This window comes from Chroicocephalus ridibundus, chromosome 18 (assembly GCF_963924245.1).
Source record: "Chroicocephalus ridibundus chromosome 18, bChrRid1.1, whole genome shotgun sequence".
Lineage (NCBI taxonomy): Eukaryota > Metazoa > Chordata > Aves > Charadriiformes > Laridae > Chroicocephalus > Chroicocephalus ridibundus.
The window spans coordinates 1,156,852-1,175,097 of record NC_086301.1 but is presented as its reverse complement, the minus strand read 5'-3'; the positions used below and the strand labels follow the sequence as shown (position 1 = coordinate 1,175,097).

The window sequence follows — 18,246 nt, the reverse complement described above, 5'->3', positions numbered from 1 at the left end:
AAGGGCTGACCCACCTGGCTAAGAAGCTGCGCTGATCTGGCTTTGATGCTCTTCATGCGCATTTCAAGCTCGTTTTCCGAGTCCTGGAGTTTTCTTTCCTGCACAGAGATGCCGAGTTAAAGAGAGAATGGCACAAGTTCCTCGCTCACCAGGCAGAGCTCTGCCACCAGGAGGAACAGTGAAAACCAGGAAAGCGTGACCTTGTGTCCCTCTCGGCTGTAGAGGGTGGCGGGCACAGCAAGGTGTCACGGTACCCAGGCCACGCCCAAGCAGCCGAGTCACAGTGACCCGCTGCGCAAAGCGTTCTCCGCACCTTCTCCCTGTGCCGGTGCCGCAGTGCGGCAAGCTGCTCATCCAGCTCTGCCTGCAGAGCCTTCACCTCCGCTTCATGAAGCTGCCGGAGGCGCACCACCTCACTTCGCAGGCCTTCCAACAGCTCTGCTCTTTGCCTTCTCTCCTGTTTGTTGCAAAACACAAACGAGGAAAGCGGCAGAGTGAAACACCGGGCTCTCCAGCAAGCCAAGAGGAGCACACAGGACGCACCCTCTGGAAAGCCAGCCCATCGCACAGCGGCTCCTGAGCAAACACCAAATTCAGCAGATGAAAGCCTTTTGCTTACAGGGACAACATCGTTAAGGGAATGGCTCAAGAAAGAAGAAACAACCCATGAAACTAAGGTTTTTGTCACACACTCCTGACTGTGTAGTCAGAAGTGGGAGGCAGAAGGCTTTCCAGAACAGGCACCTGCAGAAGCATGAACAATCTTCTCTCGTACAGAAGTCCACAAATGCACGTGGAAGTTGCCTGCACAGAGAATATTTTGGCAGCTTATCCTTATAACCCCAGCCACCACGGCAACGATGCCCCGTTCTCCTAGAAGGAAGGAGACCTGCAGTGCTAGGAGTGGCTGAGATGGGCAGGTCTGGCAAGCAGCAGTGCCGGCCCAGGCACAGCCCAGCTGAGCCAGCCACTACAGCCACCTCCCAGATTGCGTGCTGTCCCCCGGCCGTACCTCCTCCTCATACTGATCCCGAATCCGTACCAGGACCTCCTGGTGCTCCTCTTTCATCCTCTCCATTTTCCTCTCATGGTCTTTTTCCACTTCCTGGCGTTTCTCTCGCATAAGCTCGCTGAGCTGCGGGGAGGACACAGAAGGATGTTTCTCTGAACCACCGCACTACAGCGGCCCCCCAGGACAGCCGCCTCCCCCTGAAGTTCAGAGTGCCTCGCGAGGGGGATCAGGCTGTGGCCTGGGTAGTACAAGGCAAAGACCTCGGTGAGGCGAGATGCTGCAGGGGTGTCCTCTCCCCTAGGGCACCACTGCCACCCCTGGGCAGGGGACGCGGCCTCTCAGACCTCACCACGCATCTGAGGAGAGAGCGTGAAGAACCTTCACCAGTCCAAGACGAATACTTGCCTCGCGCTCATATTCTGTTACTCGATACGCTTTTTGCTGCACTTTCTGCTCTGCTCTCTGCAAGTCTTCATGAAGCTGAGCCTCCTCGCTCCTCTGTGCCTCTGCTAGCTGGGTCTGCAGGCTGGAAATGACCTGCCATGAAAGCCACCCACAGAGACTTGTCACCCTTCTGACAAGATCCATTTAGTGCTCTCCTACAGAGAGCAAGCGGCATGGCAGAGACTAGTGTGTGCAGTCTCACCACCCCCTACTTGGAGCACGTCCAAATGCTGAGCCAGACCAGAACCACACGTAGGAAGTGGAAAAAAATTAATACCACTCTCCCTGGTCACCTTTGGTGACAGCGTGGGGGAAGAAAAAAACAGTTTATGTTCTAAGGACGTAATCTTTTACCTTACGATGCTTCTCTTCCGCTGCAGATTTCAGCTGCCGGAGTTCAGTTGCAAACTGTTTCTCTAGCTCTTCTGCTGCCTACAGGGACATGAGCAAGACAGCCTGCTGGAAAGCCTCGATGCGTGGGGCCACGCCACACAAGACGCGTTTGCAATGTATGTCTGTCCGTAAGCATCAAAAAAGCACAACGGTAAACCTCTTTCAAACCAGATTTCCTACAAGGTACCTTTACCTCCCAGGAGATCCCAACGGACCTCGATCATGCTGTGCTGGAAGGACTAGGAACTGCCCCAACTCAAGAGCTCCCCAGGCTCTCTGGGGGACTGAAGCAGCAGCCAAAGACGTATTCTGATCTGATAAAGCGCCTGGGTTTAGCTTGGCAGAGACACGGCGATCTTTCTCTCTTATTCAGATGCAATGTGGCCATTTAAATAATTGTTATTTAATCGCCATTGTAATGAAGATTGGGGGAGTACTCCTCCCCACATCAATCACGCCTCTAACAGCATGCCTAGCATCTTTCCTGGATGTTTTAAGTAAGTCACTATTAAAGCACACGCAGGTTTTATTTAATCTCAATACTTTAGCATTGCAACGCAAGCCAAGTCAGCATAAACAGCGTGGCTCTGACCCTAGCTGGCAATAAACATCTCACCTTCTTCTTTTCCCTGTCTAATCTCTCCTTGAGCTCACTCAGGAATTGTTCCTTCTCTCGTTCCAGCCCGATCTTCTCTTTCTGCTGAGCTTCCTCCATTTCCAGCTTCATTTTCTCCAAAACAAGCTGCTGCTGCCTCTCCAGGCTCTCCTTCTCCATTACCTGCTGGGATTCCCACTCTTCTCGTAGCTTCTGCAGCACAACCTCTTGCTCTGCCCTGGTAGGTTTGCAACAAGAACACCGACAGAAGCAAGTCAGATTTTGGTACTTCACCGCTGGGCTCCATTTAGGAACCAGAGCCGAGAGAAGGCACTGCCATAGGATAGGACGTGGAAGCCCAAGGAAACCGAGAACCACAGCACACAGATGCACAACCGTATCAACTATGGCCTTGGAAATAAACAGCAGTCAGGTGTAAACCTATCTATCAACTAAGTAAAAAAACAAACAGCAAAACGTAGGTCTCCCAGTGTCTGCCTTCTCTGCCTCCTCCAACTGTTTTCACAGGCCCTAAGAGCCATCAGACAGAGGCAGCCACTCAAACCAAGCTACGCTGCCAAGCGCGGCTATCCTTGGAGATGCCGTTTCTTTCATTTACATCCCCCAGAGCCGTGCCTGGTCCAACGTTACAGCAAGACCCCTCTTCAGGACACTGAAGTACTTCATGTCTATTTAGCAAAGTTTCACCGGCTCCAGGGCAGCAGAGCTGTTACGAGGGAGGCCCGTGGGTTTTGCCTTCTCTGGCCACACAGCTCCCCCGCGCAGACAGCATCGCAGCCAGGGCCTCGCACTTGCTGCCAGGGCAGGGTACCAGCTAGGGGAGGCTCAGGAGGGCAGCACCTCCACTTTGAGCGCTTGCTGGTGCCACACAAGCTGCTTCCCTCCCAAACCAGCAGAGTTTACGTCCCCAGGGACGGCAGCAAAACTTTTCACCTTATCTTCTCCTTCTCTGCCTCGGTCTCTGAGGTGATTTTGGCTCGCAGCTTTGCGAGTCTCTCCGTTTCTTCCTTTCTGACACGCAATTCTTCCTCCTCAGAAACCTTCGCCAAGTCTTCTTTTAGAGTCCTGAGAGACAAAATTAGCCACAAAAAAAAAAAGCCAAAAAGAAAGGTTCAGGAGGCTTTAATACCTTCCAACCACCTCCCCAAGGTCTATGGATCAGCTGCTGCTCCCACTAGCTGTGGCTGCCCGAGCGATGCATTTTCAGGGCTCCAGACCGTCAATTGTCCTCCCTGCCTCCAGAACCTGGCTGCTGGCATGCGAGACGCGGCCCACGAGCATCAAACTTCTGTGGCGCATTTTTAAAATGCGCTATGTTGTCATAGGTGGCACTTGGGGTTTTTCCCTTCCCCCCCCCAGTTAAATGAAATCAGCTCCTATTAAATGAAAGCAGACTCCAGCCAAGGTACCTGGGTGCAGCAGTACATCTGTAAGCTTTGTATTTTTATACAACACCCTTTTTTCCCTACTGCTTTATTACTGCATAGACATTTTTCCCTTCAGATGCGGTTTCTGTGTCTGCCTTCACACCCAAGACAACATTCCCAGGACGTTTCATGTCAAGATACTGTTTCTGGCTGTTTCAGTGTGCTAAGAACATAACTATCAAGGCCACCTGAAATAAAATGCAAGCCTTGAGAGAAAAAAAAACCCAGGGAGAGGACACAGCTCCCAGTGTTGTTCCACTCCCCAGGTTGCTATTAGATCCTCATGCACTGGCTGGGTTTCACGCAGACATCCGTGTCCTGTTCCTTAAAGTCTTGCTTGGAAGTCCCTCTAAAACATGCAGTACTAGAGTTTCAGATAGTTCCTCTGGGGTAACCTCATCTCCTCTAATGCTCCAATTTCCAGTCCTGTTCCTACCATTCAGCCCAGAAGTTGAACGTCTGCCAGGCGGTAAAGCTCCAAGCACTGAACTGGAAACTTTTCCCAGGTTAGCCGTAAAAGACAGGTTCAGAGCTCTGAAAGCTGCGTGTGTACCGAGCCAGAGCTCGTCCTGCAGGAGCTGGGAAGACACTTTGTATTGGAGCGCGCTTTCCCGAGGCAGGACGTGCTCTCTGCACAGCACCGACAGCAGACCACAACTCCTTTCAAGATGTGCAGATCCTCAGGCACAAGGTTGTCTGTGCCAGGCAAGGAGTCCCATACTCCTCCTCCTCCCCAAAAGCCTTGTTCTTGCCTCCTTTGCCCACAACTCTGTAAAGTAGCACCACTTCCAAGCTGGTGGCCTATAACAGCACAAGCCTGTGGCCACTGGCCATCAAGTGGCAGCTAGGAAAGGCTCAGAGGAGAAACAGGAGGGGAGATAGAATTAAAAAAAAAAAAAAAAAAAAAGAAAGAAACATACCTGAGGGATTTTTCTTTTTGATGATGAAGCTTCTCAGCTTCCTCCTCCTGCTGTCTCATCTCCTCCTGGAATTGCTGGATTTTCTCCTGCTTTGCTTGCAATAAATGCATTTTCTCTTGCTCAAGCTCCGTCTCCAGCTCCTTGGCTATTTCCTCCAGGGATTCTTCAGTAGGCTCATTCAAGGACTGCTCGGGTTCAATTTCCTTCTCTGGTTGCCTACCAAAAAGAGAAGGCTCCTTTGGCAAAAGGGTGACAGAAAACCGAGTAACAAGAAAGGAAGAGAAACATCCCCCTAAACAGTAACAACTCCAAGCCCAAAATCTCCGAGCCACCTACTCTAGAAGCTTCGCTGTCAGAGGGAAAGGACAGGCAGAATCCCAGCAGACGGCAGCCGCTTGCAGGGGCCGCGGAGCCCTCGCCGTTTAGCTCGCGGGAGGCGAGGAACAGACAAGCGTGCTACAGGGAAGCAGACTTTGCAAGGCTGGTGGGGAACGCGCAGCACACGCTCAGGGGCTTGAGGAGCATGTTATCTCAGGTAACAGCCTGGGGATGCCCCCACGCACCGCTTCTGACCGAGAAGTTATTAAACCCAGCCCTAGTAGCACTCGGAGCCCAAATAACTCTTGTTTTGGCCCACTGCAGCTCACCTTGCAAGGGCGACACGGCCTCACTTCATGAAGGATGTAGTAGCTACGAAACCCTGGCCAGGGCTGCCAGACGTAAAAGCAGATGCAACGGGTACCTGTTTTCAGCCCAGGGCTTGGCAGCGCGCTTCTGGCGGACCAGGTATTTTTCTGCAATTGCCATCTAAAGCGTGCTGGGAGTTTGCCAGCTCCAGGCAACAGAAAGCCCTAAGCGCTCCAAAATTTCAAAACCAATCTGTTTATAATTAAGTTTTTTCAGACAGAGAGCAGCAAAATTATAAGGTCTGAGAGAGGCTGAAGGGGAAGGAGGGGAAAGTGGAGATTAGTATAGGAACAAAATTTTTGTTCTTCGCTAGGAAAAGCTGGAGCGGCAAGGTCTCGCAGTGCTCAGACTGCTAGTGTAAGGTGGAGGGACTTTGTTTTCCTGGGAATCTGGGAAATAGCAGCCCCGGTAATATAGCCTTGAGTCAAAGAGAAAAGGTCACTTCTGCAGCCATTAACAAGAACAAGACAGAGGAAAGGGTAGTCGGGTTCTGGAGAAATCCTGCTTTGCTAGTGCTCCCCTTAACGCTGCATGCTCCGGGCCAACTGCAGAGATGGCTACAGAAGGCGTCATTTATCAGGCTGCTCTGCAGAGCAATTCAGCCACTTCCACCTTTTTATCGTGTTCTTCCTTTTGCCCCAGTTCTTGCTTGAAAAGAGGTCCAGCCAACACACACGCATTTACAAGACTCACAGTTCCTAACAGAAGAAGGGAGATAGCGTGCTGGTCTCCACATCAAAGATCGCTTCTCCACCACTTTGTCCTGAGAGACGCACTGCCTATTTTTTCCCAATTACATCTGCTGATCTGTCATTCGCCATAGAAAGCAAAGTCAGCACAATCGCTTTTACTGAGCTCTTCCCTCACAGTGGAGCCGCAGGTACATAGCTGCAAAGACCGTCAATTTAGTACGGCAACAGACCACTGGCTTTCGCAGGGAGCCTGAGCTCTGCCATCCCGTGCTCTGACCTTATTCTCTCAAAGCAGCCAATGTTCCCAGTGACTGTAGAAATGGGGTGATTTATTGGGTTTTTGTTGTCCCTCCCCAGTCTCGGCACCGTTTAGCAAGTGAACTCAGGAGTCTGCGTGAAAGCGTTTATCAGAGGAACGCTAATGCTTACAGCCTTGCTAACGACACCGGTACGGAGGTGTTTTTTCCAAGTACAAAGCAAACAGCTCCTTCTCCATCCCACGGAGTCCTGCGCCACAGACCCCAGGGGCTGAGCGGCTGCTCTCGCCCTCCGCAGCACAGACTGCTCACTTGGCACTCTCGCCAGCGAGACAGCTGCTCGCATCCACGTTCCGAGGGGTTCGAGCTCTGCTGTGCCCACCAAACCGCGTCTCCCGGTGTGCTGACTTCACACGCCGACTTCAAACACCACAAAGGGGAACAAAAGGACAAAAGCTGTTATGCTTACAACACCGGGGACTTAAGTGAAGCCCTTACGCTTTCTGTGGGGCAGCAAGCTCCTCCAGATTGATTAGGCTATCCAGCGACCCCTCCTCCGGCTCCCGGGCCACGGCCTCCTCCCGATTGGAATTTTCTAAAGCAAAACACTTCTCTTCTGGTGTTTCACAAGCACTTTGATCCCCCTCACTTTGCAGCACAACAAGAAAAAAAAAAAAAAAAACGGTAACAGAAGATCAGATTAGCACAGAGCAGATTCTAGTGGCTGCCACAGGTAGACAGGACAGAGGGAAGAGGGGATGTGCAGCTGATCTGGATGGGCACCAAGCCATGCCTGCCAACCGGACCCGTTTGTCCACCATGGAGCTGCCAAAGGCACAGTAAAGCTCCAAACCATTCCCACCACCTCAAGCCCTGGCAGGCTAACAGGCAGCTGAGGATTTAATGGGCGTCAGACTCAAAATGCCGAATCCCTTCTCTGGATTATCCCCCTCTCCTTCCAAGTCCTTAAAGAATTTCCGCAGGGTAAGTCAGCCCTGTCAGCAATACTCACACTGTCGTCCAAATTACAGATGGAAATACTGGCAGGCACGTTTACATCTACAGTCCTACTTCATCTTGGAAGTACAAAGACGAGACAAGGCAAGCAGGAGCTAGCTTTGCAGGCAGAGAGAAAGAGGACGCAGGGCTGGGAAGCAGGTACCAAGTGATAAGGAGACAACTCCTGCGGGCAGAACACGCTTTCAGGGACCTTCCTACGAACAGCTCTCCTCTAAGAACAAGGCTGCAAATCCCAAGCGCATGCAGCCAGTCATTGAGATGGACTGCAGCTTCTGTTCACAAGTTTTCCTGGCACGGGCAGCAGCTTCTTGGTTGCCAGGGCCCCAGAGTATATGCAGCTCTGTGCGGAGGCTAAGAGTTTTGACACAGTTAATCTATAAATGCCACGTGCTGCAGCTCTCAAAGAGAGAGGGGAAGGGCTCGAGAGAGCATGGAGCTTGCTGCTCAGCACAGTACTTCAACTGCTTTAAACAAGTTACCACAAACAGGCTGAAAACAGCTCCCCTAGCAGTCCGGTCCTCGCAGTAACTAAGGGTCTGGAAGGCAGCATTGCTCTTGGGGCAGCAGCTGGTGCCTCCAGAGGGAGTTGTCCACACACCAGGATATAAAATAGCTTGATACTTACACCTGGTCAACCGCTAACTTGCTCTAGGCCAGTTTTGCTGCCTACCCAGCCAGAAGCTGAAACAGAGCTGAAATCTGCTGAGACAGTGCTAAAGGGGGGACGGGAGACGCGAGAGGTTTGGTAGGAAAGACCCTGTGAGAAGCTGCAGCAGCTCAGGGTGTTCTACAGGGGACACCTGTACAGGTTGCAGTGGCCACAGCAGAGCAGGGGCAGACAAGACAGGAAAGTGGTCCGGAGCTCGAACTGCCTACGCCTCCCTCGGCGCTCCGTTTGTACCATACCTCTCAGCGGCTTTTGTTCTTTTGCTTTGCTCTTCCTCTACACTGGCTTTGCTTTGGTCTTTTTCCTCTTCTCCCAGCTCCTGGGCCTGCAGGTAAAAGCAAACAGCGTGGGGTTTGCTGGCTCCTTCCCCGTCAAAGCCTCTCAGGACCTTGCAGTCTTTCTGCCAAAGGGCAGCGCCGCTCTGGTCCAGCACGTCAGTACGGACCAGAGAGCATCCACAGGCTGCCCCAGAACACCCAGCTGAGGGAGCCAGCCTCCTCTCCCGCAGGTAGCCGAGGTCTCCAAGCATCGCAGGAACACCTTGCGGGAACAGTTCAGCGCAACCGAGAGGCCTGGGAGCTCAGTGCTCCAGGCTGGGCTAGGTTACGGCCTGGGGGTTGCTTTTTCAATACAGAAGATGAACTCCCTGCCAGCACTCGGCACGTTGGGCACAGATTGGGGTGGCTTTTTTTTTTTTCCTGAGGTCATCTCGGATGTCCAAGTTACACTAACCCCCCTGAAGAGTGGAGGACAAAAAAAAAAAACCCCACCAAAAAAACCCACACACTCATAAAACAAACAGGAATGTCAGACACACGAGAACAAAACAGTGTGCTGCGGCCGTAAAGCAAATCGATATATTGGCTGTGACCAGAATCACAAGAGGGCTCGGCCCTGCCTCGCATCCCGGTTCTCAGACACGGGCAGTATCCACGCGGTCACACCTACCCAGGGATTTCCAACTACACAACACATCAGTGCGGGTGCTGCTAAGGAAGCCAGCCCCCTTGGAAACGCAGTCTAAGCCACTTCAGCTGGCTTATTTATGAGATAGTAAATACTTGAAATACGAAGAGCAAATATTTGAATATGAATTAGTCGGCTGCTCCTCCTCCCCCCTGCCAGCCACCGGGCACCTCTGGCCCTGCAGCAGGTACACACAAACACGCGCTGCGCGGTTCACCCGGGGAGGGGAAGAACTTCCCTCTTCAAGCTGTCAGCCCCACACGAGAAAGCAGCGAGGGCTCGTCCTCCCTGCTAAGGCTTCTGGTCCCCAGGAGAGCCGCCCATTCATAAATTCTTGGGGACCACGGAAACAGCAGGTAGGCTCAGCCCTCGCCACGCGGGAGCGTACTGTGGAGCAGGGCCAAAACAACCCAGAATTACAACAGCAGTAATTTATGCGAGCCTTCAGTGGAGCAAACAGCAGAAGGATTCCCTGCAAGTGCTGTCACCTTCCATCACATCAGCCCAGTCGGAGCTCCCCCAGGCAGCTCCCCCCCAGCCCCCTCCTGCCCCACTGTAAATAATGACTTCAATTCCCGAGAACAGAGGAGCTCAGCAAATGTTTCCCGGCTCAAAACGGGCTCTGTCACTGCTGCCTGCGAGAGGAAAGAAGCCAGACAAATGGTGAATGAGATCTTCCTAGGAACAGGGATAACCAGTCACGGAGTAACGCTGCTGAGCCCACGCGCGGGGCCACCGCCGCACTCCTGCCCAACACGCCTTCCCGGGAGGGCAGTCTCTCCCCAGAAGTCACAGGCTGCAGGAGTCTCGGGATACATCTGAGAAGGTGAAGACAGCACCTGCCTGCAGGGAACGAGGGCTGATTTTAAGCCTTGTCTGTGAGGTTACCGGAGAGCCTTGCCTCTCCCGCTGCCTCAGGATCCCCAGCAGCCCCAGTACTGCAAGCAGCTTGCTTCTCTGCCCTGCTGAAATGCCAGGCTGCGTCCCACAGAGGACAACTCACACGCTGACGATACAAAGCCAGACCTGCAGCCACAGGAAAGCAGGATGACAGATAACGGGCCGTCTCCTCCCTCTGCACAGCACAGTTCCCAAGGGACCTCAGCAGGATCTCCTCCGCGGTCTCCAGCACACACCAGCTCAGCTCGCACGCCTGCTTCCAGCTCCTCACCACCCTCACCCCCAGCGCTGAGCGGCGCCAGCGGAGCAGGATGCCAGCGCTTTAAACGCCTGCTAAGTGAAGGGTGAACGGAGCAGCCTCCCCACTGCCAGCAGAGCAGCCGGGTCTAGCAGGACGCGTCCCACGTGGCCTCCGCAAGCTACCACGGCTCCTGCCAAAACACGCTAACCGAAAACCTCCAATACTATGCTCACGGAGGGACACAGGTGGTTCTTTTAAAAAGAGAATATTTTGCCAACATATTCAAAGCAAGGCAAGCTCACTACATGGATGTAAGCACATTCCTACAAGCCAGAGTCTCATTTCAGACTAGCCTCTGTCTACCAACACAAAAGAGCAGCTGCAGAGCTGCAGGGGCACCGTTTCAAATCCACCCCTCTCCTCAAGACCGGGCTGTAATAAACTCCCAACGTGGCTGCTCCAACGAGGCATTTGTATGCACAGTGACTGTGCCTCCGCAAAAGGGAGAGGGGGAGAACACAGCGGGCATGCGTCTTGTTTTCCCTTTGCATCTGATTATGCTCATTATTAGGCACAAGAGGACAGGTGTCTTCTCCAGACAAAACCTTACAAACTGGATTGCTCCTCTCTGCTGGGCAGGTGGCGAGTTTGCCACTCCAGGTCTCCTCCAGTGCAGCTGATCAACTCACTTACAATCAGAGCAAGGCTGAGTAAGCCCCAGCTGGAGCCTGACCCTCCGCCTCGCCGTGCGGCACGCTCTTCCAGCCAACACGCTGATGAGCTGGGATGCTGCGGGAGAGGGGCAGCTGAGAGGGCTCAACAGGAACGTGGGGCCGAGGAAGCCAACTCAGTAACACGCTGAGAAGACAAAGAAAGCCTCAAGATGCACAGCAACCTTCTTCAGTCAGAAGTGCCCCACCATAGCTACCTCCTGGGGTAAGGGGACATAGGAAGAACAGACGTGTGCATGCATACATGCACTCCTTCATATGCCAGACTCACTGAAAAGAGCCTATTTTCCCCCCTACACGAGGGCAGGCAAGACAACCAAATGCTTATAAATAAGCTTCCCTATACTAAGATCTGTCAGAGAGTTAACCTCCTTTTCTTCCCATTTATGCTATCGTGTTCTGTTACGCAAATCCTTCCCATCTGCTTAAGAGAAAGAAAAGGACAAATATGCTCACAAGAGTAAAATAGACACTGCTTCCCACCATTCCCAGGAAAGCCATTTATCTACGCTCGCACTGGGGCAGGGAAAGCACACGCGAGCTTGCATGCGTGTAGCCCTCGCAAGCCACCTCTGCTCACAGAGCGTGTTCTTTGTGTAGCTACCTGCGTCTCATCTCTGCAGAAAAGCCAACGTGCTAGTAGCGCTGCTCCCATCCCTGACACCTAACGCACCACTTGTGTTTGCCTCTGCAAAGCCTTTATGCCAATAGCATCACTGTGATTAGTGCAGCACAATACAGTATTTTTACCCTGCCTATTCACAGACTGGTCCCTGATCACATATAGAGCACTTACCTTGCACGTGGGGTCGTCCAAAACAGGAGAGAGAACCCCCACATCCAGTACCTGCTCAGAAAGCTGACTCCGGAAACCCAGGTCCTAAAGAAGAAAGCAGGAAAGGATCAGTGTCTGACGGGCACATGCAGGTTTTGCTAGATATCCTGAGAGAATAGAACAAAATCCTAACATAGCTTGAAATCCATGCCCACCAACCCACTGACAGCAAGCCTTTTGTAGCACTAGATATTTGAAAAATCAGGAAGGTTTACAGGACACAGCAGAGGTTACAGCAAGACTGGCCGGCGTCCAAGCAGAGGGCATATCTGTACGGCAGACAGATGGCTGTGTTAGCGGCTTGACCAGCAGCGAGTTGGGTTTTCGCTTTCCTGAGCTGTGGGGGCACAGGCAGGGAAGGTGGTCTCTGCAGAGCGACCTGCAGGGACGACGGCAGACAGGGTGCTCGGTACATCAGGATTCCCCGTGGGCTGGGCCACCAGCACAGAGGCCCCTTCTGCTGATGGTGCCCGAGGAAACGCTCCCTGTGAGGCCAGGGGCTGCAGTGCCACACAGGGAGGACACTGTGGGACACCACCGTCACACACGGCACATCCAAAGCGAGCAGCAGATCCTCCTCCAGCCTCTACTGCTCTCTTTTCGGATCCTGCCGCAGACTTCCCGAGATTTTTTCCTGAGAGTCAGCTCCTGCAAGTTGCCCACAAGCTCCTCACTCTCTGAGCTAATTCTCCCTCCTGGCAGAGTCTCTGGGGGTCCCTGCACTCAGCTGCACACACGGAGCGCGTGTGTCTGTGCGCACATGTGCCCACAAGCGAGCACTACAAAAGGTATTGTTTGAGGCGGCAGACACTTGCCAGCACGCAGGCTTGTACTAACACCGATAAATAATGATATTCTCAGCCATTTGCTGGCCATGCTGCCCTGCTCCCACTGGCAGATGGCAACGGCAGTTTCCTGTGGAGATGAAGAGATGCTGACGGGCATCTCCCCCCACCTCAGGGCTACCCTCCTGCACCTTCTCCCTCTGGGACCTTCAGGAGCCAGGGCTCCCAGCCATATAGACTCCCCTTAGAAAAAGCTGCCGAGTCCCTTCAAGCATAATTTTAACATTGCTTATTATTTTCCTTTTTGCAATTATCCGAGTACAGCCCCAGCTCTAAGCGACCTACTTTTCCAGGGATATTACCTCACGCACAGACAGAACCTGCTAGGCGCAGGATGACATTGCTGGCCCGTGCCGTGGCTGTAAGGTCATCGCTTCGCGCTTCAGGCGTCGGGCAGTCGGACCGCAAGAGGTGGGCACAGCATTAAGTGGCTGCACGTTCCCAGAGGAACGTAAAGCCCGCACCCAAGGGACAAAGAGCTTTTAGTGACTCACCACAGGCCGAATCAGCTCACGGTCCGAGCGGTTAGAGACCTGCAGGTCCTCCCCACAGTCACTGGTCTCGGATGCCTTCGAAAGCTGGGAGAAGATACACATTATAACCTGTACATGTCTTATCCCTGCGGCTTCACTTAGGGGTTTCCAACAAGCTGACAAACGATAACGGGAAGGCAAATCTGGCCTCTCTATAACGTAGGGAAGAAGAGGTGATTGAACATCAGAGGAAAGACGCTAAGGGTGTGACCCACAAGACAAGCACAAAACACCACTTGACGGAGATAAGGACTGGGGAAAGAGGGCAGGGGTAGGAGAAGGGACTGGGGAGGGCAGAGGAGTGCTCTTCAAATACAGCTGATAAAGGCCACTTGCCTACTGTCCTCGGTTCCTTCTGCAAGGATCTCTGCAGCTTTGAGAGCTCCCCAGGCCACCACACAAATGGGTAAAGCCCCACAGAAGATCTTAAGCCACACTGTGATCTTAAAAGGACTTTAAAGGTAGGCTTTGCTGTGCCTACCGAATTGCAGCGAGGACTCCTGTGTTCCCAGCCATCATGAAACAATAGGTAGTGAGCAACGCGAACGCCCATGTAGCCCTGCTGACTCCAGCAGAAGTGCCCAAAGCGAGCACACAGGTAAGTGTTTGTAAAAGCAAAGCTTCCAACTTGTCACTCCTCGGGACGGAGCACATTTTCCAGGCTGAGTTTTATAGCTTATTATTTCTTAAAGACATTAATATCAATGGAACTAGAAAAGTCACCAAAATCCTCAGGAAGGAAGATTGACTGGAGAGAGCCAGCTTTTCAGATCTCCTACTCTAACGTGTCTGGAAGGCACTGAACGAGAGCGGACAGAGTACAACTGCCTGGCACCCCTGTTGCAGGGGCCAGGCCATGAACCTCTCTGCACCTTGTGACACTTGACGGTCCTTCTCCCGCCAGAGCGCGCGCAATCGAATACCCTGGTTCCAATGACTGCAGTCAGCTGTTCCCCAGTTCTCCCAGAGAGCGCTAGAAAAGCGGTGGGCAGACTGGGAGGCACTGTGCTCAACGGACTCAAGCTACAGCTCTGGAGCCAGCCTGCAGGTCCCGTCCTTCCCCGCTCCGACCTCGCACCTCCCTGCCACATCCTTCTGCGGAGCCGCCAACATCGCAGCTGGCTTTACACTTTTGCCCCGTCTCTGCATAAGCTGAGAGAAACAACAGAAGGAGCGAAACAAAGCAGCGCGGACAGCTGGGCTTGGTGCGAACTTCATGACGAAACCTGCTCGCTCAGTACAGATGGCAGCACCGAAAGCTGAGACATTTCTCCTCCAAGACTCGAAACACGCGTCACAGTTCGGGGGTTTTTGCCTGTCGGTTGCTTTGGACAGCACTTTGTGTACACATACAGGAATGATTTCCTAGCTCGGTACGGAAGATTCCAATCTGGAAGCTCAGAGCACTCGTGCCCCCCCAGGAACACCCCGCTGATTAGGAAAGCGCTTACGCTGACTTAACACAAAACGAGTAAGTGCTCAAAGAGCTTTCCCGACTCGGGGCCTTACAAAGCAACGGGAACAACCACAGCCACTTCGACACCAATCCCGGTCTCTTACTTTGCCAGCATCCAGCCTGCTGTCTGTTTTCAGATCAGCTGCTGCTTCTTCCCTCACTTCAGTCGCTATCTTTTCCCCAACAGACCCGGTGTCGACGGTGGCAGCCAGGCTTGCCAGCTGATCGGCCTCAGCGGCTTCAGCAGCTGGAGATGCAACTCCAGGCTGCCTGGAACTGCTGGGCACATCTGTCCCTGCCGCGCTCCTTTCCTCCGGAGGCTCTGGCAGCTCATCAGCTGCAGAGATGTCACCTTCCACCTCAGCATCTTGCTTGCCCAGTAGTTCGTTCCCAGCAAGTTTGCCACCGGACTCCTCCTTGTTCTGGCCAGACAGGCTACTGTCAGCATCTCCAGGAAGGACTTGAACTGGAGTCGGAGGGCACGCAGCAGCAGAATCCAAGGAAGAATCTGGCTTTTCTTCAGCATGTCTTGATTTTAAAGACTCCTTCTAGGCACAAGTCAAACACAATTATAGCTACAACATTCTTTACCCCCTCTCCGGGAGGATGCAGGGGTCGGAAATAGCACAGGTTCTACAGCAAGAAGCAAAATCGCAAAGCTTTGGGTGACTTCAAGACCAGCTTGCTTTCTTTTCATGAAGTCCCTTCCAAAGACAAGGAACTTCAAGATAAACACACTCATGTCCTGGGCTCAGACTTTTTTTTCTTTTTTGAACTCGGTTGCTTTTTTATTCATGGGGTGTCTGCAGATAAGAGTTGGCAGTGGCTGCTGCAGCACCCCTCAGCCCCCCGGAGCACCCTACGCGCTCTGCGGTAGGCCCACTTATGCTTCCGCATGAAGATGGAAGTTTGCGAGACTATTACCGGACATTTAAGTTCTGCCTGAAATTATAAGCAGAGAAGAGCAGGCAGGATGCCACCTTCCGTCAGGACAAACGTGAGGGGAGGCGCCAGTTTAAGCCACCGCTCGGAGCTCAGCACCAGACCATGACGAGCTAACACACTAGACCGACAAGTGGCAGAACCCACTGGCCTTGGGAAGAGACAATCCCAAATTAAAGCTTAGTCACCCAAAGGTTCGACCGCCTTCCCAGCAAGGGGGAGCCCAGAGAACTCACATTAAAAAGTGCGATAGCCAGGAGGAAGCAGGAAAAGGTTCCCTCATCAGTATGCAAACAAAACCGCTAGCACGTCCTACTTTCTCGCTGTTTTATTAATGCTGTGGTGGCTTGTCAAACATTAGCTGCATCCTGCGTACAGCGTGTACCATACACAGATCGCATATTTTAACGATGTATTTTTATCAAAGTGCAACTGGAACGCTGTCAGCTTTAAACCCGGAGCCGCAGCAAACTGAAATAACATCTTCTAGCACATCATTTGTCTGAGAGACCTTCTCAGGGCTGAGAGCGCCATCCATCAAACTCGAGAGGAGGACAGGCAAATCGAATCACAGGGTACTTCCCAAAAAACTGCAGTTCAGAGCCTCACCTGCAATTTGCAGAGCAATAAATGAAAGCTTATGGCCCCTTTCCAGTTTGGTGCCTGGTTAGCAGAGGTTCACAGACACCCCACTGAATCACCAGCCAGCCACACAAGGCTCTGCAAAGGCCTTGATCGTGTCTTTATTCCAGAACAACACGTGCAAGTTGCCTATCTTTAGCGTTACTCCAGCAGAAGACTCCTCATTATGCTCCCTTTTACCTGGGGATTAGGGCATCTGGAAAAAGCTGTGCTCCCTTTTGGACAGGCTTCTTTTAGAGCGTTCCTAAAGAGCCCTCTCCAGGACTTCTGGCAGTGCCCAAGAGATACGCCAAATGAGACCAATTGGGATTCTTCTGCTTCACAACGGTACTCGGGTGTTTCTCTTTGAGGAGCACACACACCACAACAGAATATACCAACGCATCCACTAATACCACACTGAAAGACTTCTCTCCAGGCAAGTTTGCCTCAGTTACTGGAATATCCCAGAATAATTTCTTTAGCTGGTAGAATCCTGTTTTAAGGACAGACACAGGCAAAACTTTTGTTAACATTACACCTCAGTGAGCACAAATGCGACTCTCCAGAAGAGGGAACGATGCCAATCGGACACACAGATGGAGGAGGAGGGAGGTTTTCCTCCTGCAAAAACAGACTATGGATTTTCCATGGATTTCAAAGCTAGGACAAGTCAGTCAGATTATAATTGGCTTTAGCTGATCTTTTCACAAGCTGTAACACGTTTTTACCTGCAGCTGAGTGACACTAACTGATATGAAATTTCTGCCTATCGAATCCCTACTTCCAGTGATGGGCATAAGTCTAGAGAAAAGCACGTCGATACCAACAGGATCGGGTTTTGGAAAGGCATCTGGTCCAGAGATGAACAGTCAGTATGAACAGCAGCCACCAAAACTGAATCCTAATCATGTCAAGCTACCTCTTTGGACTTTAACAGGTTGAATGTGAGAGATTACACCAAAAGAAAAAATCACATTCTGTCTACATTTGAAAGGAAAAAAGGAAAACAAGTCTCATACAGCATACGGAACGCTTCTGAAAGGTGATATGCTCCCCAGCTTCAGGCTGCTCTCAGGCACAGAAGTAGAGAGGATTAGGTTTGCCAGACCTCATCTGGGTAGCACTCGTCCTTGTTTTTTTAAGTTTACACCTGTCTCCGTGCATGCAATGCTTTAACCAGCAAAAGAAACGAACCAAGCAGCTCTCAGACCCACACCACAACACTAGAAGCCGCCTACTGCATGCAAAGCTGCGGTGACACCACGCAAGCGGGACCATGATGCCGGAGCCACTCGTCACCTCTCTCAGGCTGCCAGCGTCCTCCGCGGGACTCCTTTGGTGCTGGAGATCCGCTTCAGCGACATCAGCTAACCGGCTGCCAGAGCTTTCCTCCTCTGCTTTGCTGTTCACCTAGCGGGTGAGGTAACATCCACCAGCAAAAGCCCCCACACCACCGTTCCCAGCCGGTAGGGTCACCCGTCCGTGACAGGTCACCACTGCGTATCACCCACTGCTGAGAGCTCTCAGCTGAGCAGCTTTCCAACCTATGCTCAAGGAGCTCATAGCCCCAGATTCCCAAATATCAAACTGTCTATGCTCCGCGTGCTGTTCTGCTGGCCAACTCGCTGTGCTGCCGGACTCTTCCCGGCTCAGGGCTCCCCACGAGCCACGGCCCACTACAGCTCTCGGCACAGGGAGCGCGAGGCTATGAACACAGCAGCCTTTCCTCCCCTTTCACTAATCATCCCCGCGCTGGCATTTCATGGATGTCTTCGCTTCCCGGGAGCCAGCAGCACTGCGTCCTGCACATACCTCTCTGCATTAACACACAAGCTGTATCGCGCAATGTTTATTTACGGAGACAGCTCCCTTTCACACGTCTCCATCTGGTAAAGAAGCCTCGCACGGTAATTTCCCACCACATCACGGACGCCCTCGACTCCCAGTGTTTACCCAGAGATTGACCTGTACAGAAGGCAGAGCACCCAACCTGCCAAGCTGCAAGCGCTACACCAGGGGATCACTTCTGCTGCCATGG

At 52.5% G+C, this 18,246-nt stretch overlaps 1 protein-coding gene across 7 annotated transcripts in view; it reads right to left on the bottom strand.

Annotated features, from left to right (window-relative positions):
* Positions 1-18,246, bottom strand: part of CEP164 (centrosomal protein 164) — a 42,363-nt gene that overhangs the window by 12,890 nt on the left and 11,227 nt on the right. For all 7 annotated transcript variants that reach the window (XM_063355150.1, XM_063355148.1, XM_063355152.1 and 4 more), the window contains 14 exons: positions 17,508-17,618; positions 14,747-15,190; positions 13,148-13,231; positions 11,770-11,853; positions 8,375-8,460; positions 6,947-7,096; positions 4,813-5,028; positions 3,399-3,530; positions 2,466-2,682; positions 1,811-1,888; positions 1,418-1,549; positions 1,013-1,135; positions 314-457; positions 15-98 (listed from right to left, as the gene is read on the bottom strand). In XM_063355150.1, coding sequence (XP_063211220.1) covers positions 15-98; positions 314-457; positions 1,013-1,135; positions 1,418-1,549; positions 1,811-1,888; positions 2,466-2,682; positions 3,399-3,530; positions 4,813-5,028; positions 6,947-7,096; positions 8,375-8,460; positions 11,770-11,853; positions 13,148-13,231; positions 14,747-15,190; positions 17,508-17,618 — 2,085 coding nt within the window. The remainder of the gene's footprint in view (positions 1-14; positions 99-313; positions 458-1,012; positions 1,136-1,417; positions 1,550-1,810; positions 1,889-2,465; positions 2,683-3,398; positions 3,531-4,812; positions 5,029-6,946; positions 7,097-8,374; positions 8,461-11,769; positions 11,854-13,147; positions 13,232-14,746; positions 15,191-17,507; positions 17,619-18,246) is intronic.